The 13,784-nt window shown below is 47.5% G+C and overlaps 1 protein-coding gene across 4 annotated transcripts in view; it reads left to right on the top strand.

Annotated features, from left to right (window-relative positions):
- The window catches only part of LOC105483105 (transmembrane and coiled-coil domains 4), a 122,464-nt gene that overhangs the window by 43,899 nt on the left and 64,781 nt on the right, over positions 1 to 13,784 (top strand). For all 4 annotated transcript variants that reach the window (XM_071099359.1, XM_011743751.3, XM_011743752.3 and 1 more), the window contains exons 6-9: positions 3,399 to 3,531; positions 11,878 to 11,975; positions 12,544 to 12,687; positions 13,493 to 13,612. In XM_071099359.1, coding sequence (XP_070955460.1) covers positions 3,399 to 3,531; positions 11,878 to 11,975; positions 12,544 to 12,687; positions 13,493 to 13,612 — 495 coding nt within the window. The remainder of the gene's footprint in view (positions 1 to 3,398; positions 3,532 to 11,877; positions 11,976 to 12,543; positions 12,688 to 13,492; positions 13,613 to 13,784) is intronic.

Below are 13,784 nucleotides of genomic sequence, written 5' to 3' on the forward strand. Positions count from 1 at the left end.
CAAGAAGTAAGAACAATGCCCAGGCTTGTGGTCTGAGCCCCAGGGTGGATGGAGCACTTTTTTATTATTTATTTTATTTTATTTTATTTTGTTTTTGAGACGGAGCCTCCCTCTGTTGCCCAGGCTGGAGTACAGTGGCATGATCTTGGCTCACTGTAACCTCTGCCTCCCAGGTTCAAGCAATTCTCCTGCCTCAGTCTCCCAAGTAGCTGGGATTACAAATGTGCGCCACCACACCCGGCTAATTTTTGCATTTTTTAGTCGAGAAGGAGTTTCACCATATTGGCCATGCTGGTCTTGAACTCCTGACCTCAAGTGATTGGCCCGCCTCGGCCTCCCAAAGTGCTGGAATTCTAGGCACAGGCGTGAGCCACCGCGCCTGGCCTATGGGGCACCTTTTATTGGGACTGGCTCTCAAGGAGCAAGTTGGCCCCCTGGCATGTTGGCAGTAGAGCCTGGGCCAGAGAATGTCAGTATCCTGGGTAGCCCAGGACTCTGCCCCTCCCTACTGCCTTCTAGACGAGGAGATTCGCTCCTAGAGCTTCCAGAAGGAACATGCCTTGAACTACGAACCAGCATCCCAGCCACCAAGTCCTTGAAATGACCTGTACACAAGGCTAAGATACAAAGCCCCGTGCCTGAGATTACCACAGGAGTGTTAATCATACGTGCACCCGGCAGCCTGCATGCTAGAAGGTGACTCACTGCAGCCTTGACCAGTGGAGTATGTATTAGCAACTAATTATCATTGCCACCAATTAATCATCAGAGCCAAAGCTTGGTTTCTACAACCCGATTATCACGTGGGCACAGTAGTCTTTGTTCCTATGGGGAAAGCAAGGAACTCCTTTTTTCTGTGAAGTTTGCTGAACCTAATAACCCCAAGCCACAGCACGTGGTGTCTGTCTCCAGCACGTAGACAGCTCCTCATCCCGGGAGACAGCAGGGCAGCCCCGAGAGACCCTGTTCCACTCTGGGGACCCTGGGTCAAGGAAGGAACTGATTTCTTTTGTAGAAGCTGAAACCTCAAACTTCAAGACTTCAGAGACTGCATCATGGTAAATGGGAAAAGAGGGTCCCCTATACCAGAACTCAGGAAACTCTATTTTTGGCAAGCTTCTCAGGTCATGCTGATAGGCAGCTGGACTGGGGAATTAGCGTTTTAGACAATTCGTGTCTTCACAGGGCCAGGGCACACGGGAAGATGAGTGCGGAGTAGCTGAATGCCAGGTCCTTGTGACTTTCTCTGTCAAAAAGATTCAATTTGGAAGCCTGTCATAGTACTTGAGTCACAGAGAATTTGACCTAAAAATCAGAAGAGTTTATTCATTGGTTCATTCACTGTGTAAACATTTTTTGAGTTCTTACTAAGTGTCACACCCCAGGTAGGTACAGGGGTTGGAAAAACAGATGACTAAGCTTACAGTCTACTAAGATATGATGAGTACAATCAAATGGGGAAGATACTGAGAGAGAGGCCTGTATAAGTCATCAGAGACCCCCAAAAGAAGGAATTATGCAGAGAGGGTTCAGAGAGGAGGTGATGGTTGAGCCAGGTCAAGGGTTAAGTGATAGAATAATGGCCCCTAAAGATGTTCACATCCAAATCCCTGGCAACTGAATATGTTACCCTACATGGCAAAAGGGACTTTGCAGGTGTGATTACATTAAGCATCTTGGGATGGGGAGACAATCCTGGGCTTTCCAGATAGGCCTAATGCAATCACAAGGTCTTTGTAAGAGGAAAACAGGAGGATCTAAGTCAGAGTAGGAGATGTGACCATGGGAGCAGAGGCTGGAGTGATTGGAGGGAGGGGCCACAAGCCAAGGAAAACAGGCTGGGAAAAGCAAGAAAACAGATTCTCTCCTTGCTAACACTGTGATTTTAGAATATCTGGCCTTCAGAACCATAAGATACTAAATTTGAATTGTCAGCCAGGCGCAGTGGCTCACGCCTCAGCCTCCCAAGTTGCTGGAAATTGCAGGCGCCCCCCACCACGCCTGGCTAATTTTTGTATTTTTAGTAGAGATGGGGTTTCACCATGTTGGCCAGGCTGGTCTCGAACTCCTGGCTTCAAGTGATCTGCCTACCTCAGTGTCCCAAAGTGCTAGGATTACAGGCACCCGGCCTCCTTCATTTTTTTTTTTCCTGTGCGGTATTTGTTTTTTGTTTTGTTTCTTAGTTGGGACCTCATGACATGTTATCCAGTCCATCTTCTATGCATTAAAAATTTTGTTTCATTGTATAAGCATTTATTTTCCTTTTTCTTTATTTATATATCCAAACAGAACTGTCTCTTTTTTATTTTTATTTTTTTAAATTATTGAGATGGGATCTTGCTATGTTGCCCAGGCTAATCTGGAGCTCCTGAGCTCAAGTGATCCTCCCATGTCAGCTCCCAAAGTGCCTGGGATTATAGACATGTACCACCACTTAGCCATAAATTCTCTTAGCCATAAATTCTTCTGGGTAAGAACTTATTTTTGAAAGTTATGACATACTTTTCTTGGGAATCATTTTTTATGGCCCCATGGTTTTCAGCTGGATAGGTGTGGTTTATAACTAATTTCCTGATGTTGGAAATCTCCAGGTTGTTTCCAATTTCATATTATAAATACAGCATAGTGCCTTTATTTACTACAAATCGTCTGCATTTACGGTTGTTTTCTTAAGATTAAAATTCCAGAAATGGAATTCCTGGGGCAAAGGGGATGTATTTTTTTAAGTTTTTGATATGTGTTGTCCAGTTGCCCTCCAGAACGTTTATACCAGTGCATACTTCCACCAGCAATGTCTTTGAGCACCCATTGAGCACCCATTTTTATCATCTCCTTCACAGCTGTGAAATTTTAAAAACTGATCTTTGCTTATTTGACTGGTGAGAAATACCACCTTCCTTTTTTCTTTTTTGAGACAGGGTCTCACTCTGTCACCCAGGCTGGAGTGCAGTGGCATGATCACGGCTCACTGCAGCCTCAACCTCCTAGGCTCAAGAGATCCTCCTGCGTCAGCCCCCTGAGTAGCTAGGACCACAGGCACTCACTACAATGCCTGGCTAATTTTTGTATTTTTTTGTAGAGGTCGGGGGCGGTCTCACTATGTTGCCCAGGCTGGTCTTGAACTCCTGGACTCAAGCAATCTGCCTGTCTCAGCCTCCCAAAGTGCGGGGATTACAGGAGTGAGCCACTGCACCCAGTCCCACCTTGCTTTTGCTGAATATTTTAATAGTTGTGTAGTATTCTGTCCAGGTAACTGTGTCATTTTCTTTCATTGACTGGCTCCCATGGAGTTGTACATTTAGGCTGTTTCCAGTGTGGGTTTTATCAGTTACACTGCTAACCTCACTGTTCTTAAAACCTAAACTGATTCTTTTCTGCTGTTGTTTCTGTCTTTCGAGGGCACTATGATGCCCGGGCCAGAGTCCTCGTGTGCCACATGACCTCCCTGCTCCAGGTGCCCTTGGAGGAGCTGGATGTCCTTGAAGAGACGTTCCTGGAGAGCCTGAAGGAAATCAAAGAGGAGGAATCTGAGTAAGAGAGCCCTGCGACCCCCATCAGGATCCAAGGATCTCCACTTCAGTGTACTTTGCAGATAACAGAGTCCCCTTCTCCCTTTAAGAGATGGTATAGTGAGGTAAAAGGAGCCCTGGACAGAGTCCCAGCTATAGCCCTGACTCGCTGGGTGGCCTTAGCAAGCTACTTACCCTCTCTGGGCCTCTGACTTCATTTGCAAGAAGAAAAGATGAAATGGGCCAGACACGGTGGCTTACGCCTGTAATCCCAGCACTCTGGTACACTGAGGCAGGCGGATCACTTGAGGTCAGGAGTTCGAGACCAGCCTAGCCAGCATGATAAAACCCCGTCTCTACTAAAAATACAAAAATTAGCCGGGCATGGTGGCATGCACCTGTAATCCCAGCTACTCGGGAGGCTGAGCCAGGAGAATCACTTGAACCAGGGAGGCGGAGGTTGCAGTGAGCCAAGATTGTGCCACTGCACTCCAGTATGGGTGACAGAGTGAGACTCTTGTCTCAAAAAAAAAAGAAAAGATGAAATGAATGATTGCTAAGAGCCTTGAATCTGTGACTTTAACATCCTGAGGCCCTGACACCCTGTTCCACCTCAGGCTCTTGTGACACCTGGTTCAAGGGCACAATTGACCTAGATTCAGTTCCTTTTCTGATACCTATCCACTGCTTGACATTGAGCAGGTGGCCTTGCTTTTCTAAGCTGCAATATTCTTATCTATGAAACAGGAATATGGATAGTGCCCTCCCAGGATCACTGGGAAGAATGAATATCTGCACATTATAAAATGCCTGACCCAGGGCTGGCACACAGCAAGTACTCGGTAGATGTGAGTCCTCCCCTCCCTGACATGTCCCAGACCCATCAGTTGTAGAGTTGTTTTGCTGTCTATATATGGTCAAGAGTGTGTAGAAGGAAATAATCCTGGTAACTTGGCCGGAGCTCAGCTCTCTGCAGACACTTTACACAGGATCTAATCCCAGAGCAATAAATCGATTTCAGTCACAGCCTAATCATAGGCTCCTGGCACCAGGCACGTCTCCCAGCTCTGGGTTTTGTTTCAGTTGTGGGGGTGTTCTTTGACCAGCCAGGTTACACCAGGTCAGCCCGCCTGAGAATTTAATCCTAAAGCCAAATTGACACCCAGAGCCACCCTCATGCCACAGTTAGTAGAGCAAAGACAAGGGGTATTTCCTTGAGAAAGGGGGAAACTTGGTTTGTTGAAATAACCTGTAGACATACTAGCTTTGACCCCTAGAGTTGGGTCAGTATAGAAATACCTGGATCCATGCCAATTACCATAATCACGAGGGCATCCTAGGTTCTTTGGATATGTCGGGAATTTATAGGATCTTATATGCCTTGAAATTAAAGGAACCTCTCAGTTATTATTTGGAAATCTTATTATCAGAGAGAAATGTATTACCCGGAGTGATTTGTTCTGATAATACCAGTAATGCCCGGTCAGGGAAGATATAAACCAGAAGGTCTAACACAGGCCAGTTCTGCCACTTACCAGCCACGTGAGCTTGGGCATTATTTAACTTCTCTGAGCTTCAACTTCCTCACCTGTAAAATGGGTATAATAGTAGCGCCCTCCTCACAGGGTTCTTGTGAGGCCTAAATGAGTTCATATATATGTGAAGTGTTTCAGGTGAGCCTGGGACAGAGTAACTAGTTCATAAATATTATTTGTTGTTGTTAATAATACTGTTCTAATTGTGTTATTACAGACCCTTTTATAGACTATTATAGATCCTATTGCAGTCTATGTGTAGACCCTTTCCCCGGAAAAAGGCTTCACACATGTAATTGTTGATGCAATGTTAGGGACTTTGGAGACCTCTCAGATTCTGTGGTCTCTGGAAGGATCTGAGACCCAGGGAAGTCATAGCAACTGTTCAGCCAGGAGACCTGGCTCTCGGTTTGATTCTGCTTCTAACCCTCTGTGTGGCCTTGGGCACGTGGCTTTCCCTCCGTGGACACCAGCACACATTTTCGTTGTTTACCTAAACAATTAAGGGATTGAATGATATGTAGATTTCTTTTGACTGTAAGATTTTGTGTTTCTGGGAGGTGAGTTCCTTACTAGGCCCACCAAGGTGACTCTTTGCAGCTGAGGTCTAGAGTGTGACGTCCCACCCATCCCACCCCTCTGCTCCTGGGTCCCCGTCTGAGCCCTAAGGCCACCCAGCTTCCCTCACTTGTTTAGTGACTTCACCTCTCCTCTCTGTGCCTCGTTTCTTCGTCTCTTACATGACGATAATGGTAGTATCGCTGTCATAGCGTTGTTGAGAGGATTAAATTACTTAACACATATCAAAAGCTGGGACCCGTGCTTGGCACATAGTAGAGTCTCAGCAGATGTGAGCTAATGAGCTGCTGGGGTTGATACTGCTCACATAGGCCAGCTGCAATGGCTCACATCTTAATCCCAGCACTTTGGGAGGCTGAGGCGGGTGGATCACAAGAGGTCAGGAGTTTGAGACCAGCCTGACCAACATGGTGAAACCCCGTCTCTACTAAAAATACAAAAATTAGCTGGATGTGATGGCACATGCCTGTAATCCCAGCTACTCGGGAGGCTGAGGCAGGAGAATCACTTGAACCCAGGAGACGGAGGTTGCAGTGGGCCGAGATCATGCCATTGTACTCCAGCCTGGGCAACAAGAGTGAAACTCCATCTCATAAAAAGAAAAAAATTACAGTTAAAAATAAATAAATTAGTAAAGATACTGCTCACATCATAAGAACGTTGCCAGCATCAGATTTTTCTTGAATGCCTACTAGATGTAGGCACAAGATGCCATCTCTCTCAATCCTCATAACAGCCCCCTAAGTGTTTCACAAAGAAATAAAGTCAGAGGGGTGGCATAACTCAGCCTAGGTCACATGACTGGTCAGCAGCATCTGATTCGACCACCGTGTCCAGTCTGAATGGCTCTCACTGTGTCCCTCAAGACCTGGCTGGCAGTGGCAGGGTTTCTCCTTTATTCTGAAGAAAACAAGAAAGATAATGATTTTATGGGGCCATCCAGGCCTTTACTAGGAACGTGTGTGTAGACCTCTCAGTGATAAGCTATCTCTATCTGTCAGCACAAAAAAAAAAAAAAGTGATTTAAAAACAGAAGGTGTGGTGAGGATAAGGACAGGAAACACCCTCTCATGGGAGATAAGATGACAGAAAGACTGATGTGTGGTTCTGTGAGACAGAAAATGCGGGCGTCCTTCAGCCTGGGATTTGGCCCACATCTGCATGTGGTTTCAGCCTTTGTCTTTGGGCAGCTCACATGGAAACGGCAACTCAGGTTCAGGTCTTTCTTTTCAACGTGACCGTTGAATGTCTCATCAGCGGGCAGTCAGTGATGAGAGCAAGGCTGTCATTCGGATTTCGTGGTGTTCTCTGAGTGTTAGCGTTGTAAATGTGACTCAGAGCAAACATCTCCCCTTTGCTTTCAGTGTTGAGATTCAATCAGACAATTGAAGTAACTGTAAGAGTGTAGTGCTGCAATAATGAACGATGCCTGAGAAAGCTATTTGATGTACAAAACAATTTTTTTTTCTTTTGAGACCAAGTCTCACTCTGTCGCCCAGGCTGGAGCGCAGTGGCACAATCTCGGCTCACTGCAAGCTCCGCCTCCCGGGTTCACGCTGTTCTCCTGCTTCAGCCTCCTGAGCAGCTGAGACTACAGATGCCCGCCACCACGCCCGGCTAATTTTTTGTATTTTTAGTAGAGACGGGGTTTCACTGTGTTAGCCAGAATGGTCTCAATCTCCTGACCTCATGATCCGCCTGCCTCGGCTTCCCAAAGCGCTGGGACCACAGGTGCGAGCAACTGTGCCTGGCCCCCAAAACAGTTATTAAGAATGTGCAAATACTTAAACAGGGACATAGATTTGCCATTCAGCTGAATGTTAGGAGAGAGTGCCTTAGCCAAGTAACTTTAGGAAAAAATATCTTCTTTTCAAATCAACACATGCTTATAAACTTTTTGTCAGGGAGATGGGGGAGACAGAGTCTTACTCTGTCACCCAGACTGGAGTGCAGTGGCATGATCACTGCAGCAGTGGCTCACTGCAGCCTTGACCTCGCAGGCTCAAGCGATCCTCCCACCTCAGCCTTCCAAGTAGGGTGGACCACAGGCATGCACCACCATGCCCGGCTAATTTTTTTATTTTTATAGGGACAGGATTTCACCCTGTTGCCCAGGCTGGTGTGGAACTCCTGGGCTCAAGGGATCCTCCCACCACAGCCTCCCAAAGTGCTAGGATTACGGGCAAGAGCCACCATGCCCAGCCTATATATTTGTATTTAGCCAACAGTCCTTCCTGGTTTTCAGAGATGTGGACAGTGAGTTGGGGAGTATATCACCACAACAAGGTGGTCACCTCCAATCCTTGTTGGAATAATTAGGCTCTTTACAAGAAAGATTTCCTGAGTACCCTTCAGTTTCCAAGACCAGGGCAAGCTGCTGAGGGTGGGGAGTTGGAAATGGCTTGGTCCATGCTGTGAGAACTTAGCTCAGCAATTTTCAAACTTGAGTTACAGCAGAATCCCTGGAGGAGGAGCTTGTTACCGATACAGAATCTTTATCCTTAGACCCAGAGATTCGGCCCCAGGAAGCTATGTTTTTAACAGGTACCCCCTGGTGATTCTGATGCCCACCCTCTGCAAATCACTGGTGTAGAATTCCAGGATAATATGGCACAGGTCTAGGGGGCCCAGAGTCAGGGCATCTCAGCAACCTTGGGGTTTTGGCCAGTCTTTCCGGAGGATGTGTCCCACCTCGGCTGACTCCTGAAAGTTGAGTAATGTTGAACTAGTCACAGGAAGGCGGGGAGGTCCTTGATGGCCAGGGACCAGAAGGTGACTGGAGGCAGCTCAGTATTTCCAAGGGTGATGTGTCAGTGAGGAAGTGATTAGTGTTGAAGCTAGAGGGGGAGAGAAGGGTCAGGACACAGAGGGCGTAAGTGTCACAGTGGGGAGAGATGACAGTGTCCTGAAGGCAACCAGGCAGGCAAGGAGGGAAGAGGAGAGAGAGGCAGGTAGTCATGGTTAGATTTTTCTATTAATACTTGGCATTGGCCACTGCAGTGTGCCATCTCATCATCTGTCCATGGGTCGTTTGATAGTTACATTTCCTAAGCGAGAAAATCAATACTCAGAAAAATTAGATGATCCAGCAAGTTCATGGCAGAGCTGAGCTCAAACGCCTCTTCTCCAGATTTCCAGACTATTTCCAGGCCGTGTTTGTTGAATCAAGATGCCACTGACTCAGTGCCACATCGCCTGTCTAGTTGCACATTCCCATCATGTATCGTCAGCAACTTGAATGTTTTCTTCGGCCTTGAACTCTGCCGAAAGTCAGTAATCTTCAGCCTTCCACTTCGAACTGAATTAAGAGTTATCAATTAAGGGTTAAGGCAGTTAAGGGTCAAAGTATATCGCCAGCCTGTGTTGAGGAGGAAATTATTACAATAGTAATGAAGAGAGTGATAATAGCAATAAACATATTGAATAATTACAGGATGGTAGTCACTATGTCTCAGTGTCTCTGTCTCATTTAGTCCTCACAATACCCCTGGAAATTCAGTACTGTTATTATCCCCATTTGTTGGTTGAGGAAACTCATGTGACAAATAATTTGTACATAGTCACAAAGTTATTAAGTGGTTCTGTCTGTTGTGGTGATAGGCTAGGTTTTGCTGCCGTAACAAGTGACCCCCCAAATAAGTCTCAGCAGCTTACAGGATTAAAGATGTATTTCTTGTTCAGACTGTGTGTCCACTGCAGATTGGCTGTAGCTTGAATTCACATTGTCCTGGTTCTGGGTCCCAGGCTGACAGAGTGACCCCATCTAGATTATTGCTGGTTTTGGGGCAGAGAGAAAGAAGATGAATCACTTTCCTGCACCGACTTTAAAGATTCTGCCAGTTGTCCCAGCATGGTGGCTCACACCTGTAGTCCCAGCACTTTGGGAGGCTGAGGCAGGTGGATCACTTGACCCCAGGAGTTTGAGACCAGCCTGGGCAACATGACAAAACCCCATGTCTACAAAAAATACAAAAATTAGCCAAGCATGGTGGCACATATCTATAATCCCATCTACTTGGGAGGCTGAGGCAGGAGGATCACTTGAACCTAAGAGGTGGAGGTTGCAGTGAGCCAAGATCCCACCACTGCACTCCAGCTTGGGCAACAGAGCCGGACCTTGTCTCAAAAAAAGAAAGGGAAAAAAAAAAGATTCTGCCAGAAGTGACACATATCACCTCTACCTACATTTGACTGGCTAAAGCTGGTCCTATGGCCACTCAGTTCAACAGGGCAGGGATGCATAATCTTTCTGTAAGAGGGATAACGAAATATGTGGAGAATGGTGACACAGCTACTACAACAGCAGAGCTAGGATTCATGCCTACATCCACAGAGTTTGAATCCTGACATTAGAACCCGCCATCTTGATGGCCCTCCTGCCTCCCACTGTGCTAGATGCACGTGGTTCAGCCTCATCCCACACTACCGATGACGTGAATTTCAATCGTGGAAAACCAGCATCATGATATGCACAGAGATTTTTACTATTGGTTTCTGCTTCTGTGTAATGAATTGACTGAGAAACACTGGGCTTTACAAAACCCAGGAGATGCTTAGGAAAAAAATCTGTTGAGGTGAACTGGCAGGGAACCAAAAAGCACAGCAGGTCCCCAGATGCCCAACTGAAATCCCATTTTGTGTATGTATGTATGTATGTATGTATGTATGCATTTATTTATTTATTTTGAGACATAGTCTCACTCTATTCCCAAGCTGGAGTGCAGTGGTATGATCTCAGCTTACTGCAACCTCCTCCTCCCGGGTTCAAGTAATCCTCCTGCATCAGACTCCTGTATAGCCGGAATTACAGGCGCCCGCCCCAACGCCTGGCTAATTTTTGTGTTTTTAGTAGAGGTGGGGTTTCACCATATTGACCAGGCTGGTCTCAAACTCCTGACCTCAGGTGATCCGCCTGCCTTGGCCTCCCAAAGTGCTGGGGTTACAGGTGTGAGCCACCATACCTGGCCAAATCCCATTTCTTTTAGATGACTGGAGAAGGAGCTATTTCTCAATGAAGTGTATGGTTCATGAGGAGGGAGATGGGAAGGAAACAGGTACTGGTTGAGCACATACATTTTTCTGCTCACAGAGATGCAAAAACACAGCACATCATCCATTCTCAATATAACTTTATTGACTGAATGGACGAAGAAGGAATGAAATTAATCCTTACAAACCAACAACTTTATGAGGTAGAAATTAGTATCCACCTTTTGATGAAAGAGGAAACTGAGGCTTGGGGAGATGCAGCATCGTGATGACATCAGCCCTGATTGCACTGAGCCCTTGCAGTGTGCCTGCCACTGTGCTAAATGCTTTACAGATAATCTATTACTGGAGCCTCACAGTTCATGGGGAGGTAGGGACTGTTATCCCTTAATTCATCTATAATATGGGTACAATAACCATACTGCTTCTTAGGATAAGATTAACCCTGTGAAGTGCAAAGCCCAGTGGCTGAGATGTAAGAAGCCCTCAGTAAAGATTAACCATTTTTCTTCTTTGATTATCACCATGCTTTGCTATCACTCCACACTGAGTTATTGTTCAGACTCCAACCTCAGTTCAGAGTTCCCACTTAATAACCTCTCCGTCCCAGCCGCAGCAAAGGGGCTGAAGGCTGAATGTCCAATAGGAAAATTGGGCTTCCTGACTCTTGAGTGCTCACAACATCAGTTCTCAGGGCTCACCTGACCCCAATTCACTCTAAATGTTTTCCTTTTGCTCAATTTTTTAGCATTTCCATTTCAAGTCTGAACAAGTCTAGCTACTGCTCCAAGGCCAAGGTCTCCCATCTTCAAAAAGATCATTTTGAGGGAAATTGGTTTCCAAATGTCCCAGAGGGAGGTGGGATCAGATGACAGGGTGGGGAAGAAGGGAGGGGAGGAGGGAGGTGACGGAGTCTGTGATTATCTATTTTGTGCTTCTTCTGGGTCCATCTGTTTAAAGATCTTTTTTGTGCTTCTCTTGCTATTATTATTATTTTTTTTGTCTTTTTATTATTCAAATTGCAACCCTGTTAGGATGGATCCATTGGGTAAGTAGTACATCCCATGCACTGAGATTCCTCGGCTGGGTTTTAGAATGTTTTCAGCTTTTTAAACCATCAATGGGCTCAGGGTGACTTTGGTCCCTTACTCTGAGTGGCAGAGTAGCTACCCAGCATTGGCCCCTGTTTGAGGGTTGGTGTGGTGGGGATGTCTCAAGGGATCCTGGGCACAGCTGGCCCTAAAGACCACCCTCTTTTCCCTCAGAATGGCCGAGGCATCCCGGAAGAAGAAAGAAAACCGGAGGAAATGGAAGCGTTATCTCCTGATAGGCCTGGCGACTGTCGGAGGCGGAACAGTGATCGGTGAGTCCAGCTGGAGATGGTGGCACAGGTCCGGGTTTTGCAGACAGAGACATGATGCCAGGCTGTGGGTGAGAGTGGAGAGTGCAGGGGCTCAACTGGGAGGTGGCTCCTGGCATGCGGTAGGTAGTCAGTGAGTAGTCAGTATGCTCATCAGCACTGTCAGAAGCTTCCATGGGAGGCATTAGGTAGCTGAGGGGTAAAAACTCATCAAGCCACACATTTTTTTTTTTTTTTTTTTTTTTTTGAGACAGTGTCTTGCTCTGTCGCCCAGGTTGGAGTGCAGTGGCGCGATCTCGGCTAACTGCAAGCTCTGCCTCCCGGGTTCACGCCATTCTCCTGTCTCAGCCTCCCAAGTAGCTGGGACTACAGGCATCCGCCAGCATGCCCAGCTAATTTTTTGTATTTTTAGTAGAGACGAGGTTTCACCATGTTAGCCAGGATGGTCTCGATCTCCTGACCTCGTGATCCGCCCGCCTCGGCGTCCCAAAGTGCTGGGATTACAGGCGTGAGCCACCGCGCCCGGCCACCACATTTTTACTCCCACTTGAAACTGCTGCTTTTCCCACAGGTGTGACCGGAGGTCTAGCTGCGCCCCTTGTTGCCGCTGGAGCAGCGACGATTATTGGCAGCGCGGGGGCGGCGGCTCTGGGCTCAGCAGCCGGCATAGCCATCATGACCTCGCTGTTCGGTGCAGCTGGAGCTGGCCTGACAGGTAAGGTTCAAAAGGAATGATGGGTTCAGAGGAATTTTCAGCCAGGGCGGCCCAGTTCCTAAAAGAACATGCCTGGATTCTCACCAGCAGTGGCTCCCTGGGAGACAGAGGAAACGTGGCTTTTCTCACTCTGGGTCCCAGCCTTCCCAGAGCTCGCATGGGTCAGGGTAAGGGCCGAGTTTGAGAAGCTGGCTTTTTCCCCATGCAACTGTGTGTACTTCCTGAGAAAAGCCCCATCTGAACCTGCTTCCACCATCCGGAAGTTTCCATGCTTGGGCTTCCTCGTGCTTGGAGAGAACATGGCTGCCCTTCCCTGAGCAGCATCACCTGGGGGAGTTTTTCCAAATGATATCTGTCAGCAGCAGCCCCCCTCCCACTCCCTCAACCCCGTCATGCAGAGACATTCCTGCTCAACTCCCCAAGAGGAGTTTGCTCCCCTGTTGAGACTCTTGGTCTATTTGATTCGCCGTTACTAAGTGGAGTGTGTTCTACCCCTGCAGTGTGTGGGCCGGAGAAAAGAAACAGAACCAGGGCAGAGCAATGGATAAGAGCCTGGGCTCTGAGGTCCAAACCAGCTCTTCCACTTGGGGCCGGCCAGCCTCAACAGCAGCTTCTTGCTTTCGTCTGTAATCAGGGACAATAATGGCACCCACCTTAATGAGTTCAAACACATTGTTGGATGTTTTTCCAGGGGGAGGGCACACAGACGGCCCTCACTGTGTGCATGTGTAAGCACATACAGCCACCCTGATGTTCCCCGGGGTCCCAGTCACCTCCATTCTCTTTCTTGGATCTGGGTCTTTAGGATACAAGATGAAGAAGCGAGTGGGAGCCATTGAAGAGTTCACATTTCTGCCTCTGACGGAGGGCAGGCAGCTGCACATCACCATCGCCATCACTGGGTGGCTCGCGTCCGGCAAATACCGTGAGGACCAGGAGGACCAGAAGTGGAGGGGGGTGGGCAGTGGCTGGCCTGGGCCAGATCCTGGGCTAGGTTTTTACCTGGGCTAGGGAGCAGTGATGGGGAGCCCCATTTTGCAGAGGAAGAAACTGAGGCTCAGAGAGGTGAGGTAACTTCATCTCACATCTATCTACCT

This window comes from Macaca nemestrina, chromosome 1, assembly GCF_043159975.1.
Source record: "Macaca nemestrina isolate mMacNem1 chromosome 1, mMacNem.hap1, whole genome shotgun sequence".
Lineage (NCBI taxonomy): Eukaryota > Metazoa > Chordata > Mammalia > Primates > Cercopithecidae > Macaca > Macaca nemestrina.